General features: G+C 34.5%; 2 protein-coding genes across 6 annotated transcripts in view; one reads left to right on the plus strand and one right to left on the minus strand.

The window, feature by feature from the left end:
- Positions 1 to 19,171, minus strand: part of LOC129942921 (ras-related and estrogen-regulated growth inhibitor-like protein) — a 78,939-nt gene extending 59,768 nt beyond the window's left edge. For 2 of the 5 annotated variants that reach the window (XM_056052061.1, XM_056052060.1), the window contains exon 1: positions 18,441 to 19,160. The gene's annotated coding sequence lies outside the window, so the exon portion shown is untranslated. Of the gene's footprint in view, positions 1 to 18,440 lie in introns of all 5 variants that reach the window. The other 3 variants (XM_056052065.1, XM_056052064.1, XM_056052062.1) reach the window with 3 other exon arrangements.
- LOC129940450 (uncharacterized) lies at positions 16,854 to 17,417 on the plus strand. Its single transcript, XM_056048800.1, has one exon. The coding sequence runs from the start codon at positions 16,854 to 16,856 to the stop codon at positions 17,415 to 17,417; it is 564 nt and encodes a 187-aa protein (XP_055904775.1).
- Positions 19,172 to 19,986: the final 815 nt, after the last annotated feature.

The following is a 19,986-nucleotide window of genomic DNA, read 5'->3' on the forward strand; positions in this document are numbered from 1 at the left end:
GTTTGCATTTTTCGAAAAAGATAGCCCAATTTTCGAAAAATTGCTCAATCTGGCAAGCCTAATGCTATCGAGCACGTGTGAAACAAAGTTGAAAAATAAAACCTTAAATAAAAAGCATAAAAGGAGAAGACGAATACGAATGGAATAAGAATTTCGAATGATGAGTTTTTCGGTATTATAAAAAAACATGAGATGGATGGAAGGATCAGGGATTTAAAATGCAATTCGTGTATGATGGAATGCGAACTAAATAAAATTAAAAAAATATAAATTGATGGTTTCAAAGATTTATAATGTGCTGAAGAAATGGAAAATTTAATCAGCTTTGTAGCAACATAATTCAAGACTTTGAGTTTAGTTTCAACCACGCCTTATATCCTTAACATGTGGTCTCCAAAGCAAAATTTAAAGCAAGCTTTTACTATCGCAAATGGAGACCGCCATTGCAGTTAAATTTGCTTGCCTTATCGCAAGGAGAACTGTCATTTTGATAATGACATGACGTTTGTGAATTCAATTTTTCTAGGTAAAGCAATGTGCGTGAAAATTTAATTGGATTGAGTTTTTGTTTTAGGAATATGTGATTGGAAACTATTTTAGGACGAAGTGATTTAACTATTCAATAATAATTAAGGAGAAACAACTTCTCATATTTTGGGAATTGATGTAGCCATTAAATTACACTCCATCCTCCCACATCAAATTTTTTGGGTGCGTTCCTTTTTTGTTTCATTTTCGCCAGCTGCTATAAATTCCTAAATGCAATAATGCACTGAATGTAGGTTAGAACTATTGACTCCTTACTTAATTGAGTAAGGCCAGATTTTGGCGACCAGAGGTCTTGTGACCTTCACAAGCTTGCTGTCAGCCGGTTAGGTGAAGTTTGGCCAGGTGCGAAGTTTGAGGTTGTCGCTATGGAAGACATTCCTAGCAGACCTAGATCGCGCATTTGGATACCAATCGAACCCACTGGTATCGAGGACATTCTCGAGATGATCAGAGTTTGCAACCCGTCCCTTCCGACGCATAACTGGAAGATAGCCAAGCTAGAGGAAGTGAAGGGTCTTTATAGGAGTGCCATTGTGGTACTCAATAAAGAATCCTTGGCTCCTCTAGCCCTTAACTATGGCTTCGAATCCATTACAATTCGAATCTATAAAAAGATGAGGTTAACGCGGAAAGCAGGCCTCCAAAAACAACCGAAGGTGAACTAGTGGTTGGTGGGCCTGGACGTCGCGTCGTCTTCTCTCCTAACAGAGGGTGACGATGCACCCATGCCCACTCCAATCCCGACTCCACCCTCTACAAAATTCGTAGACAGTCCATCCTTAATGGAGACTGAGGACGACCTTAACATAATCCTTCTGAGCGAGGACGAACTTTTGGGTTCATCCTCCGACTCAGAGGATCAGAACAAAACCGTGGTAGAGGTTGATCTGCCTAATTGTAGTCAAAATGCTGCAGTTAGTACAGAAAAAATGTGGATGATAACCCGAGTCCATTGACTTTTCGAAACTATCGGAAAACTTACTGGGCTTCATACAGGAATTCATTACAGAGTTTACTGGAACCTGGACTATCTAGTCCTTCCTGTAACGCTAATGAACTTGACAACAAAGTCAATAACCTTACCTCAGCTATGAACAGATCGCTAGAAATTGCTTGTCCACTTATACACATAAGAGGAAAGAGGTAACCACAGTGGTGGGCCTCAGAGCTTGATTCGCTCAGAAAAGAATGCAGGAAACTTTTCAACCGGGACAAAGCCGCAAGACTAGTCTCTCACTGGGACTCTTACAAAGAATGCCTAAGATTCTAAAAGAAGGCACTAAGGAAATCCAAGCGATCTTCTTGGCGATCCTTCTGTGGCACGATAGAAGCAACTTCTGAAGCCTCTAGGTACCGGAAAATTCTTTCAACTGGTCCAGCTATGCCAAGCTGCTTCAAAAATGCAGACGGCTCCTGGGCAAATTCAAGTAATGAATCGCTGAACTTAATATTGGACACTCACTTTCCTGGTAGTTTTCTTACCGAAAATTGCAACAATTATATACGTTCAAGTTCAAATACAACATATCCACAAGGTCTGATCACAAGGGATAAGCTACAATGGGCTCTCAACAGCTTCAAACTATTTAAATCTGCAGGACCAGATGGAATAATATAAGCCGAGCTACAAAAGACTTTTGACATAATTGCAGCAATCCTTGAGGCAATTTTTCCCAGCTGTCTTTACCTGGTCCATGTTCCCTCGGCACGGAGAGAAGTTAAAGTTGTTTTTATACCCAAAGCAGGTAAATGCTCCCTAGTCAATCCTAAAGATTTACGACCTATAAGTCTATCATCATTAATTCTTAAGACCTTGGAAAGATTGATTGATACCCATTTAAGGGCAAGTATCGATACAAGACTTCTGTCTTCGAAACATAAAGAGTTCACTGGTTACTTTCCTTGACATCGAAGGTGCCTTTAACAACGTGGACACATCTGCAATCACATCTGCACTAACATCTCTAAATGTAGAGAGTTCGCTTCGGGAGTTAAATCATTTAATGCTCACTAGCAGAATAACTAACTCAAAATTAAGCAACTCTTCTAGAAGACGATTCGTTAGTAGAGGGACACCGCTAGGTGGTGTTCTATCCCCTCTCCTCTGAAACCTAGTGGTGAATGAAATCCTAACTAGTCTGGATGCGGAGGGTTTCAGACGACGTTGCTGTAGCAGTTTCAGGAAAGCATCTTAACATCCAAAAAGAACTCTTACAAAACTAAATAAAGTCCAACGTTCAGCTTGCGGATCGCTTCGCACGACCCCGTCTACGGCACTGGACACCGTTCTCTACCTTACATCTCTTGACATATTTAGCAAACAAATAGCTGCAAGCTCTGCTATTAGCCTCAAAGCTTCGTCGCACTGGACTAACAACAACGTTGTCCACTCAATAAGGTATCCAACTGCAATTCAACAGAAACTTCGAGATTTCTATACCTCCCAGATCTTTTTGGGAGGATAGGACATTCTTGTAGGATGAGTCAATCCATTTTTACACAGATGGGTCAAAAATAAAAGAAGGGGTTGGTGGAGGTATGTACTCTGAACGACTTAAATTAAGTCTCTCATTCCGCCTTCCCAATCATTGTAGCGTGTTCCAGGCGGAACTTTTGGCTATAAAAGAAGTCTTGTCCTGGATCAAGGAAAACGTTATATCAACATCTGATATCCGTATTTCCTCTGATAGCCAGGCCACTATCAAATCTCTGGACTCTGTCTCTACAAACTCTATAACAGTCCATAACTGTCGATCATCTCTAATGGAGATGGAGCAACAGTTTAATATTCACCTTTGCTGGGTACCGGGCCATAGAGACCTTCCAATAACTGTAAGGCAGATGAACTCGCCAGGAACGGTATAATACAGCCCATCCTACCACGTTTGGCAAGTACTGGCATACCAATCGCTACTTGTAAACTGCTGCTAATGCAAGACGCTGTGAGGAGGGCAGGCACCAGGTGGAACAACATCACCACATGTCAAGTCACAAAAAGTATCTGGCCAACACTGGATTTAATACATTCAAGATGCTTGCTCTCTCTAAGCAGATCGCATATAATCTCGATAATAGGTGTCATAACCGGACACTGTGTAATAGGAAAGCACGCCACGAGACTAGGCGTATGAATGACTTTTGCAGAAGCTGTATGGACGAGGAAGAGAAAGAAACAGTTCTTCATCTTCTCTGCACATGCCCTGCTCTAGCTCGAAAACGCTAGAATTACCTAGGAGAATTTTTCTTTAACGATCTAAACGTCCTAAATCATATCGGTGTAATCAGCCTCTCACGTTTCGTAAGGGAATCAAGCTGGTTCCATTGAGCTTAGGAGGAAGCCTCAAGATTCATGTGGTATCACAATGGGCCATTAAACCGTGTCCGTTACCATCTTGGACAGGCACTATAACCTAACCTAACCTAATTAATAGAACTAATAGAAATTGATATAAACTTAAGTTTGAGTCTATAAATTAGTTATTTTTAAAACGATCTCGATTTATTATCATTTTTGAAATGCAGCAAGTAATTATGTTCAAATGTGCCCCCATGTGGGGCAGCTTTGAACTAGGCTGGTGCATTTTTGAACGGCAGTCGTTCTAATAGTTTTTTTATTGGTTGATAAGACAAAAAGACGCTTTGTATTTTTAATGAAATAACTCTTTTATTTTTCCTTGAAAGTATCACGATAGTGTTCATTTAAATATTGAACATTTTATTCGTTGTTTTCAGTAAACAGTACTGGTTCAACAACTTGTGGTACTTCAGTAGCTAAAGCAAACATATTTTCCTCTACTTGAGCCGAAGAATTCTCTGGCACTTGTCAGTTTGTGACCGCTGCGTACTTAAAATCTTCGTCCGTGAAAGCATTTCTTGAAAATGGAAAAATTCCAGGTTTTGCAAAACCTGAAATTTTTTTTTGCACAAATGTTGCAGTAAAGGCTATATTGGCAATACCAGCAAGATTGTGTATTGTAATAGTTTTTTCAGGATTACTCAGTAGCCAGTGTTTTTGCGCCACAGAAAACTTCTGCTTAAATGGTCCTAAAATTGCGACATCGAGAGGCTGAAGACGATGAGTACAGTGAGGGGAAAAAGTAACCAGAACAATACCATTTTCTCGGCAAAACTTGATTGCTTCTATTGTGCAATGGCTTTCATGATTGTCCATCAAAAGTAAGATCATGTCGTTCTTTGTGCACCTTGTTTTTTTTTGGATGTGTTCAAGAACTTTAATGAAAAGCACTTCCGTCATCCAAACACTAGTGGAGCTGTTAACAAAACCGGCACTACAGATTGATGCTCCAGCAAGCATATGTACTATCGTGATATCTAGCTCACGGAATGATAAATACTACAAGAATTGTGTTGCCAGATGCATTGCGGATGTCACACATAGTTATCAACTGACCTCTTTCAGCAGAAACAATCTGTCCAACTTGTTTTTGGCCCTATGACGTTTGGGGCCTGCACCACTGTAGTAAGGCCTGTTTCATCTAAGTTCGATATACAGCCGGGAGTGAAATCAAACTTACCTAGTGTTATCTGGTCATTGTTTTGGAATTCTAGGACATTGTGCTTGTTAAAACTTGTTGATCGAGGCAAACTGGTGTTTTCAGGCTTTCGCAGGGAAAGATTGGTGTGTCTTTTCATTAAGCCTTTAATCCAATCGATCCCAGTTTGTCTATTTTCAGTCCACTGCTTAGGGCTTTTTTTTAGTAATGCAGTATATTGGAATGCTAACGTTCGACTTTGTTAAACCCTAATTCATTTTTTAACTTCGAAGCAAGTAATTCTCCAGCATATCTTCTCCAGCGTTGTTTGAAACTTGTCTTGTAGAGAAATTGCTTGAATAGTCTTGACTTTTGAGCGCTTCGTTTTGTTTATATTTTTTAATTCTATAAAATAAAGTATTGGGAAGAATACCGTAAGTACTGGCAGTATCTCGTAAAGGTCATTGTGTTGTTTAAATCGGCCGTGATAGCACTCTTCTTGTCATCTTCGTTAACTTCTGTAGCTCTCTTCTTTTTATAAGTACGTACCATTGTAGTAAACTGAGATTATTTTAAAACGTTATGCTAATATTTTAAAACTATGTTTACCTACAAATTGTTTTGAAATAAAGCTATACATGCGAAGTAACATAGATAAGAAATCTATCCTCCTAAATATTCATAATCAAACTTACCTTAATGTAGTTCAAGATGAACGTTCGCCTTCAATAAAATTGTTTTGCGAATAAAAACACTCACCAAAAAATGTGTACACTCTTAAAAAAAATTACTTTATCGGTAAAAGAACATCCGCATCAAACTACTTTCCGGCGGCGCCTACTGAGAGCCCAGCGAAAGTAATTGACGGTTAAAGAAAACAGTATTGCCAACTAAAAAATTCTAATTTGGTTCGAAAATATTTTTAAAATCAGATTTTATCAGCACTGTTCAAAGGTGCCGCGTGTTTAAAGGTGCCCCCTTCTCCCCTATGCATTTAATTGGTGTCATTACATGTTTATATGAAATCAACGAGCTTTTTTTTACGTTCGTCTCTTTGCCTCAAGGTGGCGTTAGAAGTTTTATATGCAAGTTTTATAGGCTATGTTTACATTTGAACTCGTTTGATTATTTACTCTGGCTGTCATCTTATGTAGATGATATAGATTTCAAAATTGGTTTCATTACCAAAAAAATTTCAAGCTATAATGATGACGTTTAGCTTATACTGTTTTAAAATGTGTATATTAATAAATTTTGACAGGCAGTGCACATAATTCTATACTTTTTTAGTATTAAATATCTTACAGAAACCATCAATTCAGAAACGTTTTCCCAAGTTTGATAAAATCAACAAGAACAGAACAAAGCACATAATTTAAGCTTATGAATACATTATTTATCAATATTTAATAAGCAATAATGAAAACAATACATACAAAATCTTCTACAAGGAAAATACGTAAAATGATGTCCGGGAACGTTTCCGAAATGGCCGTTCACGAAATGACGTTTTGAATTAAGAGCGCACTTTGATTATACGGCGGCCATCTTAAATGCGATCTGACTTTGTCAATAGGAACATATTTGACGTTTCTTTGTTATTTCGAGTCGTAAAAAAGAATTTTATCAATAATTAAATGTAATAAATACGTTCACGGAATGACGGACTATTGATGTACGCTTTACTAATAAAGAATAGATAAATACTCTGACAGCCACCTTTGTTACTGTTGTCTTCTTCGACTGACGTTTGACACCGAATGGCTGCGTTCACTTAAAATTCTTTTAGATCGATTATCGATATGTTCACTGAAATGACTTGTGCGGTATCGGAGCAACTAATTTTGCATTTTTATATTACAAATAAATTATCTTCTAGTATCCTTTCTAAAACTAGATTTTGTATACAAAATACGGTTTATTAAGTAATGACCGGGGTTAAATACCCTACATTTGTCAATCATATTCTGGACTTGTTGTTAAAGTTTGTACATATGGACGCGTTCCCGAAATGATTTTCTATGCTTGTATATTGGTTTAATTTGAAATTAACTTTATAAATACATTACATTGTTTTATGGACAAACAAAACAGGTTAGTTTTAGTATTTTATTAATTGTTAAAGCCAATTCTGCACCTTGGTGATTTTGAGCCAAATACTTCACGCAGAAAGTCTGCGTTAGTACAATAGCATTTCTTTTCTGAGGCATTTGTGAACGCACTCCCAATGCAGAATGTCTGCAGTAAACAAAAAGATCTGACTAAGTCCAATTTGTATGTAAACAGAGTTCATAAACGTCAGAGAAAAATGGCTGCCAAACAAATTTTGTTGAACCTTAAAAAACAATAATTTAAATTATTTTTACCAAAACAAAATATTTGCTGACCACAGTCTGGCGTTTATGAACGGTAGGTACTGCAGTTCAACTAGGTTAGTTCGATCGAAAATCTGACTTTATGAATGCAGATAACGCAGTTCTTAGTTAGGCTGACGTTTATGAATACAACCTCTACTGCTTTAGAGAATATGAGATACTTTAGATAACACACAAAACATCAGCACCTTGGTCAAATGATTGATCTAATTAGGACATTTTCAATCTCCTGCAAAAGTCAGATAACTGTCATTTTATCTTAATGACTTTTTAACAATTAATACATCACACTATCATCATAATTTCATTTAAAGTTTATTAAGCACAAATGTGTCAGACAAGTTCCATTATTTTAGCATCGCACCAGTTAAATTCAATCTCATATGATTGGTAAATTAATTTTGACAGATACATTTATTCCACAACAATACAATCTATCAAAATCTCTACACAACCATATAGAGCAGGGCTTGAAAAAAAAAATATTGGTATGTACCAGTACCATTTGTCAAGTCCAAACGATTTTGTTGTAAATCACACTCCACGATTGAGTGCGGTTTTAATTTATGTTAAACAAACTTGAGTTACAACCTCTACAATACCTAGAGGTTTTAACTTTATTTCGATTTTTGTTATGTTATTTATTTATATGAAAAGAATTTGCATACCCGTAAAGAACAAGAAAATGTCATGACGAAACCGCAAAACACGACGTAATATGCGCACCACCGCACCACTTAGAGTTGGAGACAGTGTGACGAATGTCAAGAATCCTGCTCCAAATTGTTGGGTACACAGTACACAGTACACACTCACCTCACCACTTGTGGGCTATAGCACTTGATGGGGGAGAGATTGCATATAGACATTCGGGTGTGCAATGGGTAACCACATTCAATGCATGTGTCAGAATCGCGCAACTTCTCACAATCGACAGCTATTCGATGGCATGGGGTGGACTACGAACGGACGTACGAGTCGCACGGATTATGTCTCATGCCTTATGTACGAGTGTGTTGCAATTTGGATTGGGCTCAGGAAATAAAGTACACAAGTTTTGAATGATGAATTATGAGTTCGGGGTGTAAGCTTTGTAGGTCAGTGCAATATTTCAAACAGAACTGTCAAACACAGGCACTAATAATAGTGATAGAAGTGCGGTTAAATTGAATTCTGAGAGCTAGCATAACGCTGCGCCTTGCCGCCTGCTCTTGCTGCTGGCTGGGTCCTTGAAAGTCAATTGAAATCGTGCAGAAATCCTTCCTTCCGTACTAGCCCGACGGCTATAGGCTAGGCACCACACCGCCCCATCGGTGGCTGGCAGACCACAGTGAAATTTATAGATCTGATAATAGACTTGTACGGTTGACCACTGGCTACGCAGAGTCGTCGTCACAAGACCACAGCCACAACCTAACCAGCAGCAAGCGGAGGCTCTTAAATCAAACTAAATCACTCAATTCGCCGCCCCCAATTGGCTGACGGCTTTTGATTTCTTTATGGACTTTTCATTGAATGTTTTGTTGATCAATTGAACATTCAATTTGTCGCTTGATGCAGCTGGATTATTGGCTTTTACCTACAATAACATTTATAATCAATTTGTTAACTAAAATCAAGGTCTAAACATAAACAAGATTGTTTCTTCTATACGACTTGAACTTTGTTGGAGTTTTTGAGTGAAGAAGTAGAACCTGCATTTCAATCGAAATGAAATTGAAGTAATATAATTATTTTCTTTTAAGGCTTATGAAAGGACCTATTGACTTACCTTGATTAGGTTAGAGGAGTTTTTTTTTAAATGTGAAAAGGTTCTAGCGCCCAGCTATAAATAAATGGTTGCATAGAAGACTGTCAGCTTTAAAAAAGTGAACTTAATTTTGAAAGAAAGAAACTTTTAGATATTTGTGGTTTAGGTAACGCTAACATTTTTTGAGGGTGTGTTTAGATGAGTTTAAGATGAATATTTCAAAGGATAGCACCCGTGCCATGATGGTTAGTGCGTTGGACTGTCATGCCAGAGGTCTTGGGTTCGATCCCTGCCTATGCCGTCTTAGGTCTTTTCACGGGTACTGCATCTTGCAAGGCATTGACAAATTCTTCAAGAGTGATCTTGTCATGAAAAAGTGCTTTCTCAAATTAGCCGTTCGGATTCGGCATAAAAACCGTAGGTTCCATCCATTCCTGACAGCATTACTCGCACACTCGAATAGTTGAGAGTTGTAAGTCACTAGGCCCTAGTTCTCAACGGACTGTTTCGTCACCCAATTTTTTTTATTTCAAAGGATTAAATAAATTGTAGTACCCGTGGCATGATGGTTAATGCTTTGGGCTAGTCGGAGACAATTCTGTTCCGGACTCCGTTGGCTAGGGTCACGAGGGATACGTGCAAGAATTGAAGCAAGGTGGTCATCGTTGACCTCCACGGGAAGCGATTAACGAGTAAAAGTGTTGTATCTGGTTGGATCAGTATTTATATTTTGACAGACATATAAATGCTGCTCTAACCAGGGCCAGAAGAGCCTTTGCTCTGGTAAAACGGCTATTTTACAGCAGTCGGCTTGACCCCAGATTGAATGTAATGTGCTACATGGCCCTTATAGGGCCGATAATCGTTTATGGTTGTCCTGTATGGTTCAACGTTGCCCCTTCCCAGATGGAGAAGTTTCGGGTGCTCGAGCGACAGTGTTTACGACGCTGTACCGGTTTATATCGAACAGACAAATCTTCTTACGTGCATTACTATTCCAAGGAGGTCCTATACAACGGGGCTTGAATCAACAGAATTGATAAAACTCGTTCGAGGTCACATTGCAGGAGCTATGACTTCGGGGGCATTCTATCCGAACGACGACTATTTTGAGAGTGCACCTTGAGCGGCTTCAATTCACCAGAGACATTCCTCTTCTTATTTATATGCGTTCTGATACAGGATAGATTGGCAGTTCCGCTAATCTACCACGTCAGACAACCAATCGTGGATAGGTGACTCCAGTGCAATCAAGAAGTCATGGCACAAGACGGAACAGAGCTAATTCGGTTCAGCAGGGTTGTGTCCGAATGGGACCGAACTGATAGGGTGAGGCAGGAGAACCAGTTTCGGTGGCTTGAATCGGCACTTAATAGTGGGTAGTCAGAATGGGGTTTTAATCCTCGGCCAGCTTACATACTTGTTTTATATTTTTAGGGTTTAGTTTTAAGTAGACTAGTCATGGTCACGGTTGCCAGTTTGGTCGTTTACGACCAAATTTGGGCATAATTTTCTTACTTGGTCGCATGGTCATTTCTTATTCCAGTTGGTCCTTTTTAAAATATTGCAAAAAAAATGACTCTATTCTTAAAAAAAAAATACAAGCCTAAAGTTCTTTTTATTTGTAAATTGTACATAAATATATTTAATTGAACGCACCCCATAACAAATGCACGATCATTGAATGCACACGATGAATGCATTCATTTCACAACATCTCAAAATCATAATCTTACGGATAAAGTGGACATGTCAGAAAAGGGAAAAGGTCGGTTATCATAATAACGGTTTAAATAAATATTGTTTTAAAAAATTAGGTAAGTTCGTTTATAACCTGATGTTACTTCCTCACAGTTCAGCTGCTACTAAGTGGACAATTTTTTTCATTAACTTTGATTAAAACCAAAGGCAGACTTAATTTTGATACCATTAATAATATAATTCTAAAAATAACCATAGCGTTTGGTCTGCAAAAACATTTTTTTTATTATTTGTTGTAAGCATTTTATTAAGCGATAATATTCGATCTCCTGACATAATGTTAACACATTGTGATCTTAAAAAAAGGGGCTGGGATGCGACCCACACCGATAACTTCCCAACCCGTCTGCCGATTTGTCTTGTTTGAATAGCTTCTAGACTTTCGTGTTTTGTTAAAAAAGTTGTTAGTTCTAAAAAATTTTATAATTACTAACAATATATTGAATATGACGAAATAGTTTGATTTCAAAATCTATTTTTGTTAACATTTTTTACTATTTTTTGTAGATTAAAATTTTATATGAAAAAACGGAATGTCGTTAATAATATTTTAAAATGAAATTAGTTTGAAGCCAATATTTTTTTTTAATTTTTGAAAAGATATTTGAGTCGAAAGTGAATTTTTACCAACTTTTAGTAATTTGATTTAAGATTTTTTATGTTTTATACAAAAAACCTTAAATTCGATTTTTCTTAAAATTTGATTTCAGAAACGTTATTTTTCGTTCCATACAATTACTTCAGAGATATAACCATTTTTTGTTTGTTAAATATTCAAATTGACGATTATTTTTTTGTCAGTTTTTTTGATTTATAAGAAAACACTCACTCAATTTTTTTGAGAGTCCTTTCTGTATCTTTCTACATAATTATCTGAATAACAACATTTATTTGATGTCGATATCTTTACTGGTTCTTGATCTATGGACTACGAAAAAAACTTCCTGAATCTTTTATTTAGACTCTAGAAACCTTGAAACGTCGAAAATTGTCAAAATTTTCAATTCGACTAATCAGACTGATTACAATAACTTCCTTTAGGAATTTAAAAACCGTTGCGGACACAAATTATTTTGGTCATTTTTGGATTCAGATTTGGTCATGCAAATTTTTTTTCAATTGGCAACCGTGGGAAAAAAAATAATAAAAAAAAAATTAATAAAAAAACATGGAATAAGGAAAAAAAATAGATAGTTAGATTTGCTGCTGTGGTTGTTCTAGTTTAAAGTAGTTTATATTTAGGTATAACAGGTAGTTTATGTTAGTTTTAAGTTTTATATTAATTACCTTTTTTTAAGTAGTTTTTAAGTAAAAAGATATTGAAATTAATTTGTTGTTTTTAATTTTCTAGTAAATAAAAAAAATTAAAATGGAATTACAGCAAAATGCCGGAAGGCACTTAGGCTAGTTTTATGAATTTTGGTCTAACCTTAAGATAGTTTTAACCTTCCGACCACAAAATGGGTGCTATAACACCCAGGTTATAGCATATAGGTTATAGTTACATTAATTAAGTTGTTTGTATGTTTTGCGAAACGTCTTTGACTTGATATCAAAATACTAAACCTTCAGTTAATTGGAACAAAGCAGCGATTCTGTGCGTTCAGAACATACAAAGTCAGAACTGAATTATACTCAGATAGGTCGAACTGTCATAAAAACTAAGATATACATTGTCCGGCAAAAAGATCTCCCATATTTTAAAAGTGAACGCCGAGAAGTGTGTTCTGTGGCTCTATCTTGTTGAAACTAGACTTCTTTGTCGTTCCTAGTAAATTGATTTAAGTTTGGTTGGAGAAAGGTTTCAAGACCCTGTATTTCAATTAAAATTTAATGACTAAGACTAATACTAAGACATAATATATTACAAGCATAAAACACCATAAGACAAAAACTATATAATATGTTGTTTTATTTAATTGGCCGTAACATTAGTTCAGTTAAAAAAGTAGTTTCACTCAAAATAACCAAGCTCAACTTTAAAAGCCAGCACTTAAATGTTGTAGCCATCGTATTTTATAGTGGCACGCACTGTTTCCATTGGTATTTTTGACTTTGTTTCCATTTACATTAGTCTAAGATTTTAAAAATTCCTGTGAGAAATCTTTCAGACACGTTCTCCGATTATAACCACAAAAAAATAATCTGATTATAATATGGATACATGATTTTCCGGAGACCACTTCAAAGCTTCTTTAAGACCTACAATACTGACCCTAAGGCACTTTTGTCTTGTCTTAGCTTTGTTTGTCTCACCAGAATACAGTGAAATCCGTCTCTTTTCATTAAAAAATGGTTTCGTTAAAGTATTTACCAAACCCCCTACCACATCTCTAACTATATAAGAAAATTATTGCGATTCTGGGTAAATTCACAAACGTCAAATTTATTGGTAGTGATTAGGCATCACTGGCGATGCAATAAATTCAAGTTCCTATTTTAATCTGGTTTATATTAATAGTTTTGTTTTTGGGCTGGTAAAATAATCTCTGAAATTCATCAAATGTATTAATTTATAAAAAATTTAGAATTTGATTAAATACTTTTCATTGTCTTTTTCCACCATTTTTGCTCCAAATCGCGCCTGCATCAACAACTTATCAACAAAATTCTTGATGCTTTTTTAACTTCCCATAGGAAGTTATTGTAATGTTTTCGATTTGTCAAATTGAAAATTTTGACATTTCTCGACGTTTCAAGGTCCCTAGAGTCGAAATAAAAGATTTTTAGAAAGATGCCTGTGCGTGCGTGTGTACGTACGTTCGCGACGTTTTTTTCGTCCTCCATAGCTCAAGAACCAGAAGAGATATCAACTTCAAATAAATTTTGTTATACAGATAATAAGGCAGAAAGATGCAGAAAGGGATCTCAAGAAAATTGCGAAGGTGGTTTTTTTACCATAGCAGTTTGAAAAAAAGATGGAAATTTTGGTTAAACTTAAATATCTTACGAACCAAAAACGCCAGAGACTTGAATTAAATTTTATATAATATATTGTAACGTGATACCAAACAGGTATATTTTTTGAAAAAAATCAATATAACGTTTTTTTTTATAATCAATAAAATTGAAAAAAAAATTTGTCACCTCCAAAATTTTCCGACTGAAATATGATTTCATCTCTAAAACAATTTTGTGCAACGAAGAATAATGTTTTTGACATCTGATAAAATTTTGAGAAAAATCTAACTGACAGTTTTTTTTATAAAAATCTAAAAAAAACATTACTCAAAGTTCGTAAAAATTGAATATCGATTCAAATATCTTTTCAAAAACTTGAAATTTAGGCTTCAAGCTTATTTTATCTTATAAGAAATATTGTTTTCAACATTTTGAAAAATGTTGAGAAAAAATCGAATTGACAGTTTTTTTTACAAAAAATAAAAACCTAAACAAAAATGTATAAAAGTTGGTAAAAATTGATTTTCGACTCAAATATCTTTTCAAAATTTTGAGATATTGGCTTTAACTTACTTTTATCTTTAAAAAAATATTGTTGTCAATATTCAGTAAAATTTTGAAAAAAATCGAATTGGCAGTTTTTTTACAAAAAATTAAAAACCGAAAAAAAATTAACAAAAGTTGGTAAAAAATGATTTTCGACTCAAATATCTTTTCAAAAATTTGAGATAATAGCTTCTAACTAATTTTTTCTTATAAGAAATATTGTTTTCAACATTAGGACAGATTTTGAGAAAAATCGAATTGACGGTTTTTTTTACAAAAAATAAAAACCTAAAAAAAAATGTATAAAAGTTGTTAAAAACTGATTTTCGACTCAAATATCTCTTCAAAAATTTAATCTTATAAGAATCTTAATCTTATAAGAAATATTGTTTTCAACAATTGGTAAATTTTTTAAAAAATTCAAATTGAAAGTTTTTTTACAAAAAATAAAAATCTAAAAAAAAAAAACAATACTAAAACTTCGTAAAAATTTACTTTCGGCTCAAATAGCTTTTCAAAAATTAAAAATATTGTCTTCAACGTTATTTTATTTCACAGAAAATATTGTTTTCAATATTCAGTAATTTTTATATAAAAATCCAACAGTCCGTTTTTTCATAAAAAATAAAATCTACCAAAAATAGTACGCAAATTTGGTAAAAATTGATACGAGTACAAATAGACAAACTTTTAAGCAAGACAAATCGACAGACGGGATGGGAAGTTATCAGTGTGGGTCGCATCCCAGCCTCTTTTTTCTTTATGTTTGCTCATCAGTTTATCGAACTTTACAATAATGAACAATTGACATTTTAAGTGATTCCAATTATTTGCGTTTATGAACATCATCTCTGGACTGATGCATTTGTGAACTTGCACTCTATTTCCTTAAGCCCCCTATCAGTATTAACGAAAGCGAAACTGAAAATTGATAACTTGACATGCTTTCTAATGGAAATATATAAAAAGAATAATATAACAATTAAATATAAAATGGATCTTTTGAGCAACAAGGTCTTAAGGTTTTACAACAGAATTTGTGTCACGACTTATTATATCGTTATATTCCTGACATTACTTTAAAGTTTTCAATTGTGCAAAAACAAGGGAAGGATTTAGGACATCACTGTTAAATTTAAAATAACAGTACCATCCATACAAATTTAACTTAATTTTTTCTTAGTTCAATAAGAATAAAATTAAACACTTTAAATAAATTAAGACATTTAATTTAAAATCTATTGCTTGTATTTGAATTTAACTTAATTTCTCTCCCATGTTTTATTCACTAATTTATTAAAAAAAATAACGGGTTCTCAAAGGCTTAAATCATTAATCAACTAGAACTATTATTATTCACATGGAATATTTTTTTAATTTCTTTAATATTCTTATAACATTGTTAACTGTTATCTTCTTAAGTTCAATTAATTTTTCAAAAGATAACTCAGATGTTCACAACCATTTTTAAAAATTATATAAAGCCATAAGTAATTTTGTTCAAGTCCTTTTTTATTAAAATAAAATAAAAAAATAAAATAAAATAAAATGTATTTAAGTCTTACAGATAACAACTTTATTGATTTTGATTAGATCTTTTTTACTAGATGAAATTCAAATTTTATTTTGTTTAGTTTCAAAATTCATTTATCCTTCTTAAACCTTTTTTAATTTAATCTTTTTTAAACTAAAATTGATATACAAGTGTTTGACATTATTATAAAGATGTATATGTATTTATATATTACTTTAAAAGGCAGTTAAACACAAAATAAATTAAATATGTATGACACTATTGTGAACTTACGAGTATTAGCCCAATGTGACATTTCTTGTCAATCTTATGATTATTTTTATAATTATAAAAGTTATATTTTAACCTTCTTGAATAAAAAGAAGGTCAATCTTATTCTGATTCTTATTATATTCTACACGACACCATTTTGTGAAATACCAACGAATTTTATTTGCGAATTAAGTAATTATAACGAAGTTTAAAAGAAAATGAGTTTTATTTTTCATTAATTGGAAATCTAAAGAGAGAATTTAACTGGCGAGAAAAAATATTGGTCCTTCGAGCCGAATATGAACCAGCGACCTATTGAAATCAAAAGATTGAACTATAAACTTGTAATTATTTAAAAAGAAATTTTTGTTTGTGCTGTGCAAATCTACATCATCCATCGAAGGCACACAAAGTAAGTCCTCATTTTTTAAAGTATTTTTTGTTTGCTCTTTTTTATTCCATTTTATAAATAATAAAAGTCCATTATGTCGTTTGAAGAGCTTCAAAAAAAAGTTTTGGCGCAATTAAAGCGCGACTATTCAAATTTTAAGAAGTCAGGCCAGGCTCGTCGAACGAGTAACTATTTGAAAACTCGTATGGAGCTGCTTGAACAAAGTCAAGAAAAAGCCAAACGATATTACGAGAAAATCGTTAGCGGGGGGAAGCCAGAATAGTCTTTTAAAAAGGAATACATGATTACAGTGTTCGATCAAATTCGCTCCATTAATCTCGAGTATAGGACTGAAATGATGGATGGTTTGGACAAATTAACTCCGTCCGCTTCACTTACGCTTACTGTGGGAGCACCTCCAGCAACAGGCCTTCCACCAGCAACACATCCGTCACAACCAAATGTCCTCAAGATTCCTCCAATCAAACCCCCCACTTTCTCGGAGTCTTATACATCGTTGCGTTCCTATCACGACATTTTTACGTCACTTGTACATAACGATCCTGACTTAAACGAGATCCAAAAAATGAATTTTTTGAAAGGAAGTTTGACAGGCGATGCCGAATGTCTTCTGCATCATTTAGATCTTAGTTCTGGGAATTATGCAAGGGCATGGGATTTATTGAAAGAAAGGTATGATCATAAAAGAGTTTTGGTCAATTCCTATCTCAAGGTCTTTTTTGGCCAACCTATACAAAGTGAGAAATCTGCCGAAACCCTTAAAAGCTTACTTGACACCACAATCGAAGTTGTTCATTCTCTGGAAAATTTAGGATTACCAGTGAAGGACTGGGACACAATATAAATTTATATTCTCGAAAAGCTCGGCAACAACAAAGAACTCCCAACCTTCGCCGATTGTACTGATTTTCTTAAATCGCGTTTTCGGACTTTAACAGCTAGTTGCACTACACAGCCAAAGCCAATCACAAAATCGCCTGTCACAGCTAAAACATTTCATGCTAAAACCCAAAAACAACAATTTAAAACGCAATATCAATGTCAAATTTATTTTTGCTCATAAAGTTTATCGAAGACTGTTTTAAATCAGTTCCTATATATCAAATTTTGTTTTTAATTTAAACTAAATATTAAGTATGCAACTTTTTCAAATTATTTTTTTTTTCAAAAATTTCATAATTTTTGATATTCTAAGATATCTTCCTGAACAGGAAAAAAAATAAACTATAGGTGTACCCACCCTGTTTACAAGAAAAAATAAATGTCAAATTGATAAATTAAAACAAATTGCATACAATTGTTATAAAGTCAATTTTTTAACTTCTTAACAAACATTATTATTTTACTCGTACTTTATACAAACAAAAATAGAACGTGCAAAATATTGTCCACTAAATGGTTCACTTAACACAGCCTTGTCAAAAAAAATGTAATGTCACTAACCCTAAACATTGCAAGTGAAAGACACCATTAATAAACACCTTTTAAATATTCTGAGCTAAACTCATAAATTATATTTCCAACAAACAAGTACTGCTACAAGGAAAAATAATAATGCCAACAGTAAAATATTAGGCCAATCTGTCAAAATCCACCCACAAGCCTTAAGCCACAAGTTCACACACGAGTAACACAAAACAAAAAAAATACTTCGCTCATTAATAAAACATAAATGTCACTATTTCCAAGTGTCCATCGAAGAAAGAGATGCAAATTTTGAATTCCAGAGCGAGTTTAACACTTGAACTTGAAGAAAAGTAAACTTTTATCAAATTGTCACACTTTGTCAATTTGACATAAGTTAGTTGTCAATTTAAAAACAATTGCGGTAGTGAACGAAAAAATAAAACAACATGAAAAAACTTACCGAATGTATCTTCAGATTTCTTGTCAAATTGTTATTGCAGCTGTCGGTGCCCTTGTTCGGCGTTATCCAAATGAGCGTTCCCGCACTCAGAAAAACCACTTTACACTTATGGACTTTAAGTACGTGTTGCAACAACGACGTCTCACCAAAAGTACTTGCTTTTATGTTAACAGGTTGACGATGGCGACTACTGAATCGCTAAACCATACATCAACATCAAGTCCGGCTTCCGTTGCGCGCACAGGTCGTTCAAAGCACTTAACATTCAATTCACTGCGTTATATGGTAGCAGGCGCCCGAAACTGCTTTCGATTTCCTTATATTGAACTTGAAAAATAACAAAACTAAAAAGTATAACTTAACTTATTGTACAATTGTCACTTTTTTTAAAAAAATTTTGTTTAACATTCGAATGTGAATAATTTTGTTTTTTTTTTCACTTTAAATTCCACACGATAAAATTTCAATGCTTCCGTTCCGTTGGATTGATCATCCAAGCAAAAGAGGTTTTAATCTAAGGACCATAAACGATACGATTGAATTGCAAGACCGTGTTGGAGCTGAAGTACTTCGTTGTACGATCGTAAGCAGACTGAAGTCGCGTACGTCCAGGGCAATGGTTTTAATCGAATTCAAGGAGTTCTGTTGCACAGCCGCAATCCGTAACGCTCAACCGTAGCACAGGTTGTTCAATATGGTACTGTGGGAATTCAAACGAAACCTTTAAGCAAAGATCAGTGCAAGTGCTGTCTTTTGGCTACGGATTGCGGTTGATGCAGATGCCGTGCAGTGCAGACTGCAGCAAGATAGGTTTTGCACAACAATCTCAAGTGATGTAGACTTAACGATCAAGTGTAAGAGTAAATTGCAAACTTAACGAAAGAAAAAGAGAATATTGATGTGTTAAGAGACCGGCTTTTGATGATAATTGCATTTTCATGCTTTTATTATGTTTCGATCTTCTTGGGCTTAGATGGGATCCACAACTCTTAAAGGAAACATATCTTCAAACTAAGATGGATTTAACATCTTTAGGGTAATAAACAAATAAGAATTTCAGAAATACTCCGTTTATTATTGTATGTAAATGACATGCCAAACAAAATAAGTTTACAAAGCGGAATTGAAAGATTCATGTCCTTCACACTTTGGCCACACTTTACATTTATTACTATCAAATACAATGTTATAGTTATGTTAAAGTGTTTTAGAGGTCTGGAATTTAGAATTTTCAATGATCGGTAGTACGGCTCCACTGATGATCTCATGGTGTAGAACAAATCTTTACATCATTTACGAAAAGTAATAATTGCTCTTGATATTTCAAAAGGATTTGATAGAGCATGTCATTCGGCTCTAACGAAAATATTTACATTTGGCTTTGACCAATCTCTCCATTATTAAGCCTCATCTATAATAGACTTAACCGAGCTTAAGCCAGCTTAAGGGAACGAACTAATACGTAGCCTTATATGTCACTTACCATAATAGACGTTCTGCTCAGTTTCGTTAAATTTCGCTAACTTTAGCGCAAATACGCAAGAGC

Source organism: Eupeodes corollae, chromosome 1, assembly GCF_945859685.1.
Source record: "Eupeodes corollae chromosome 1, idEupCoro1.1, whole genome shotgun sequence".
Classification (NCBI taxonomy): Eukaryota; Metazoa; Arthropoda; class Insecta; order Diptera; family Syrphidae; genus Eupeodes; species Eupeodes corollae.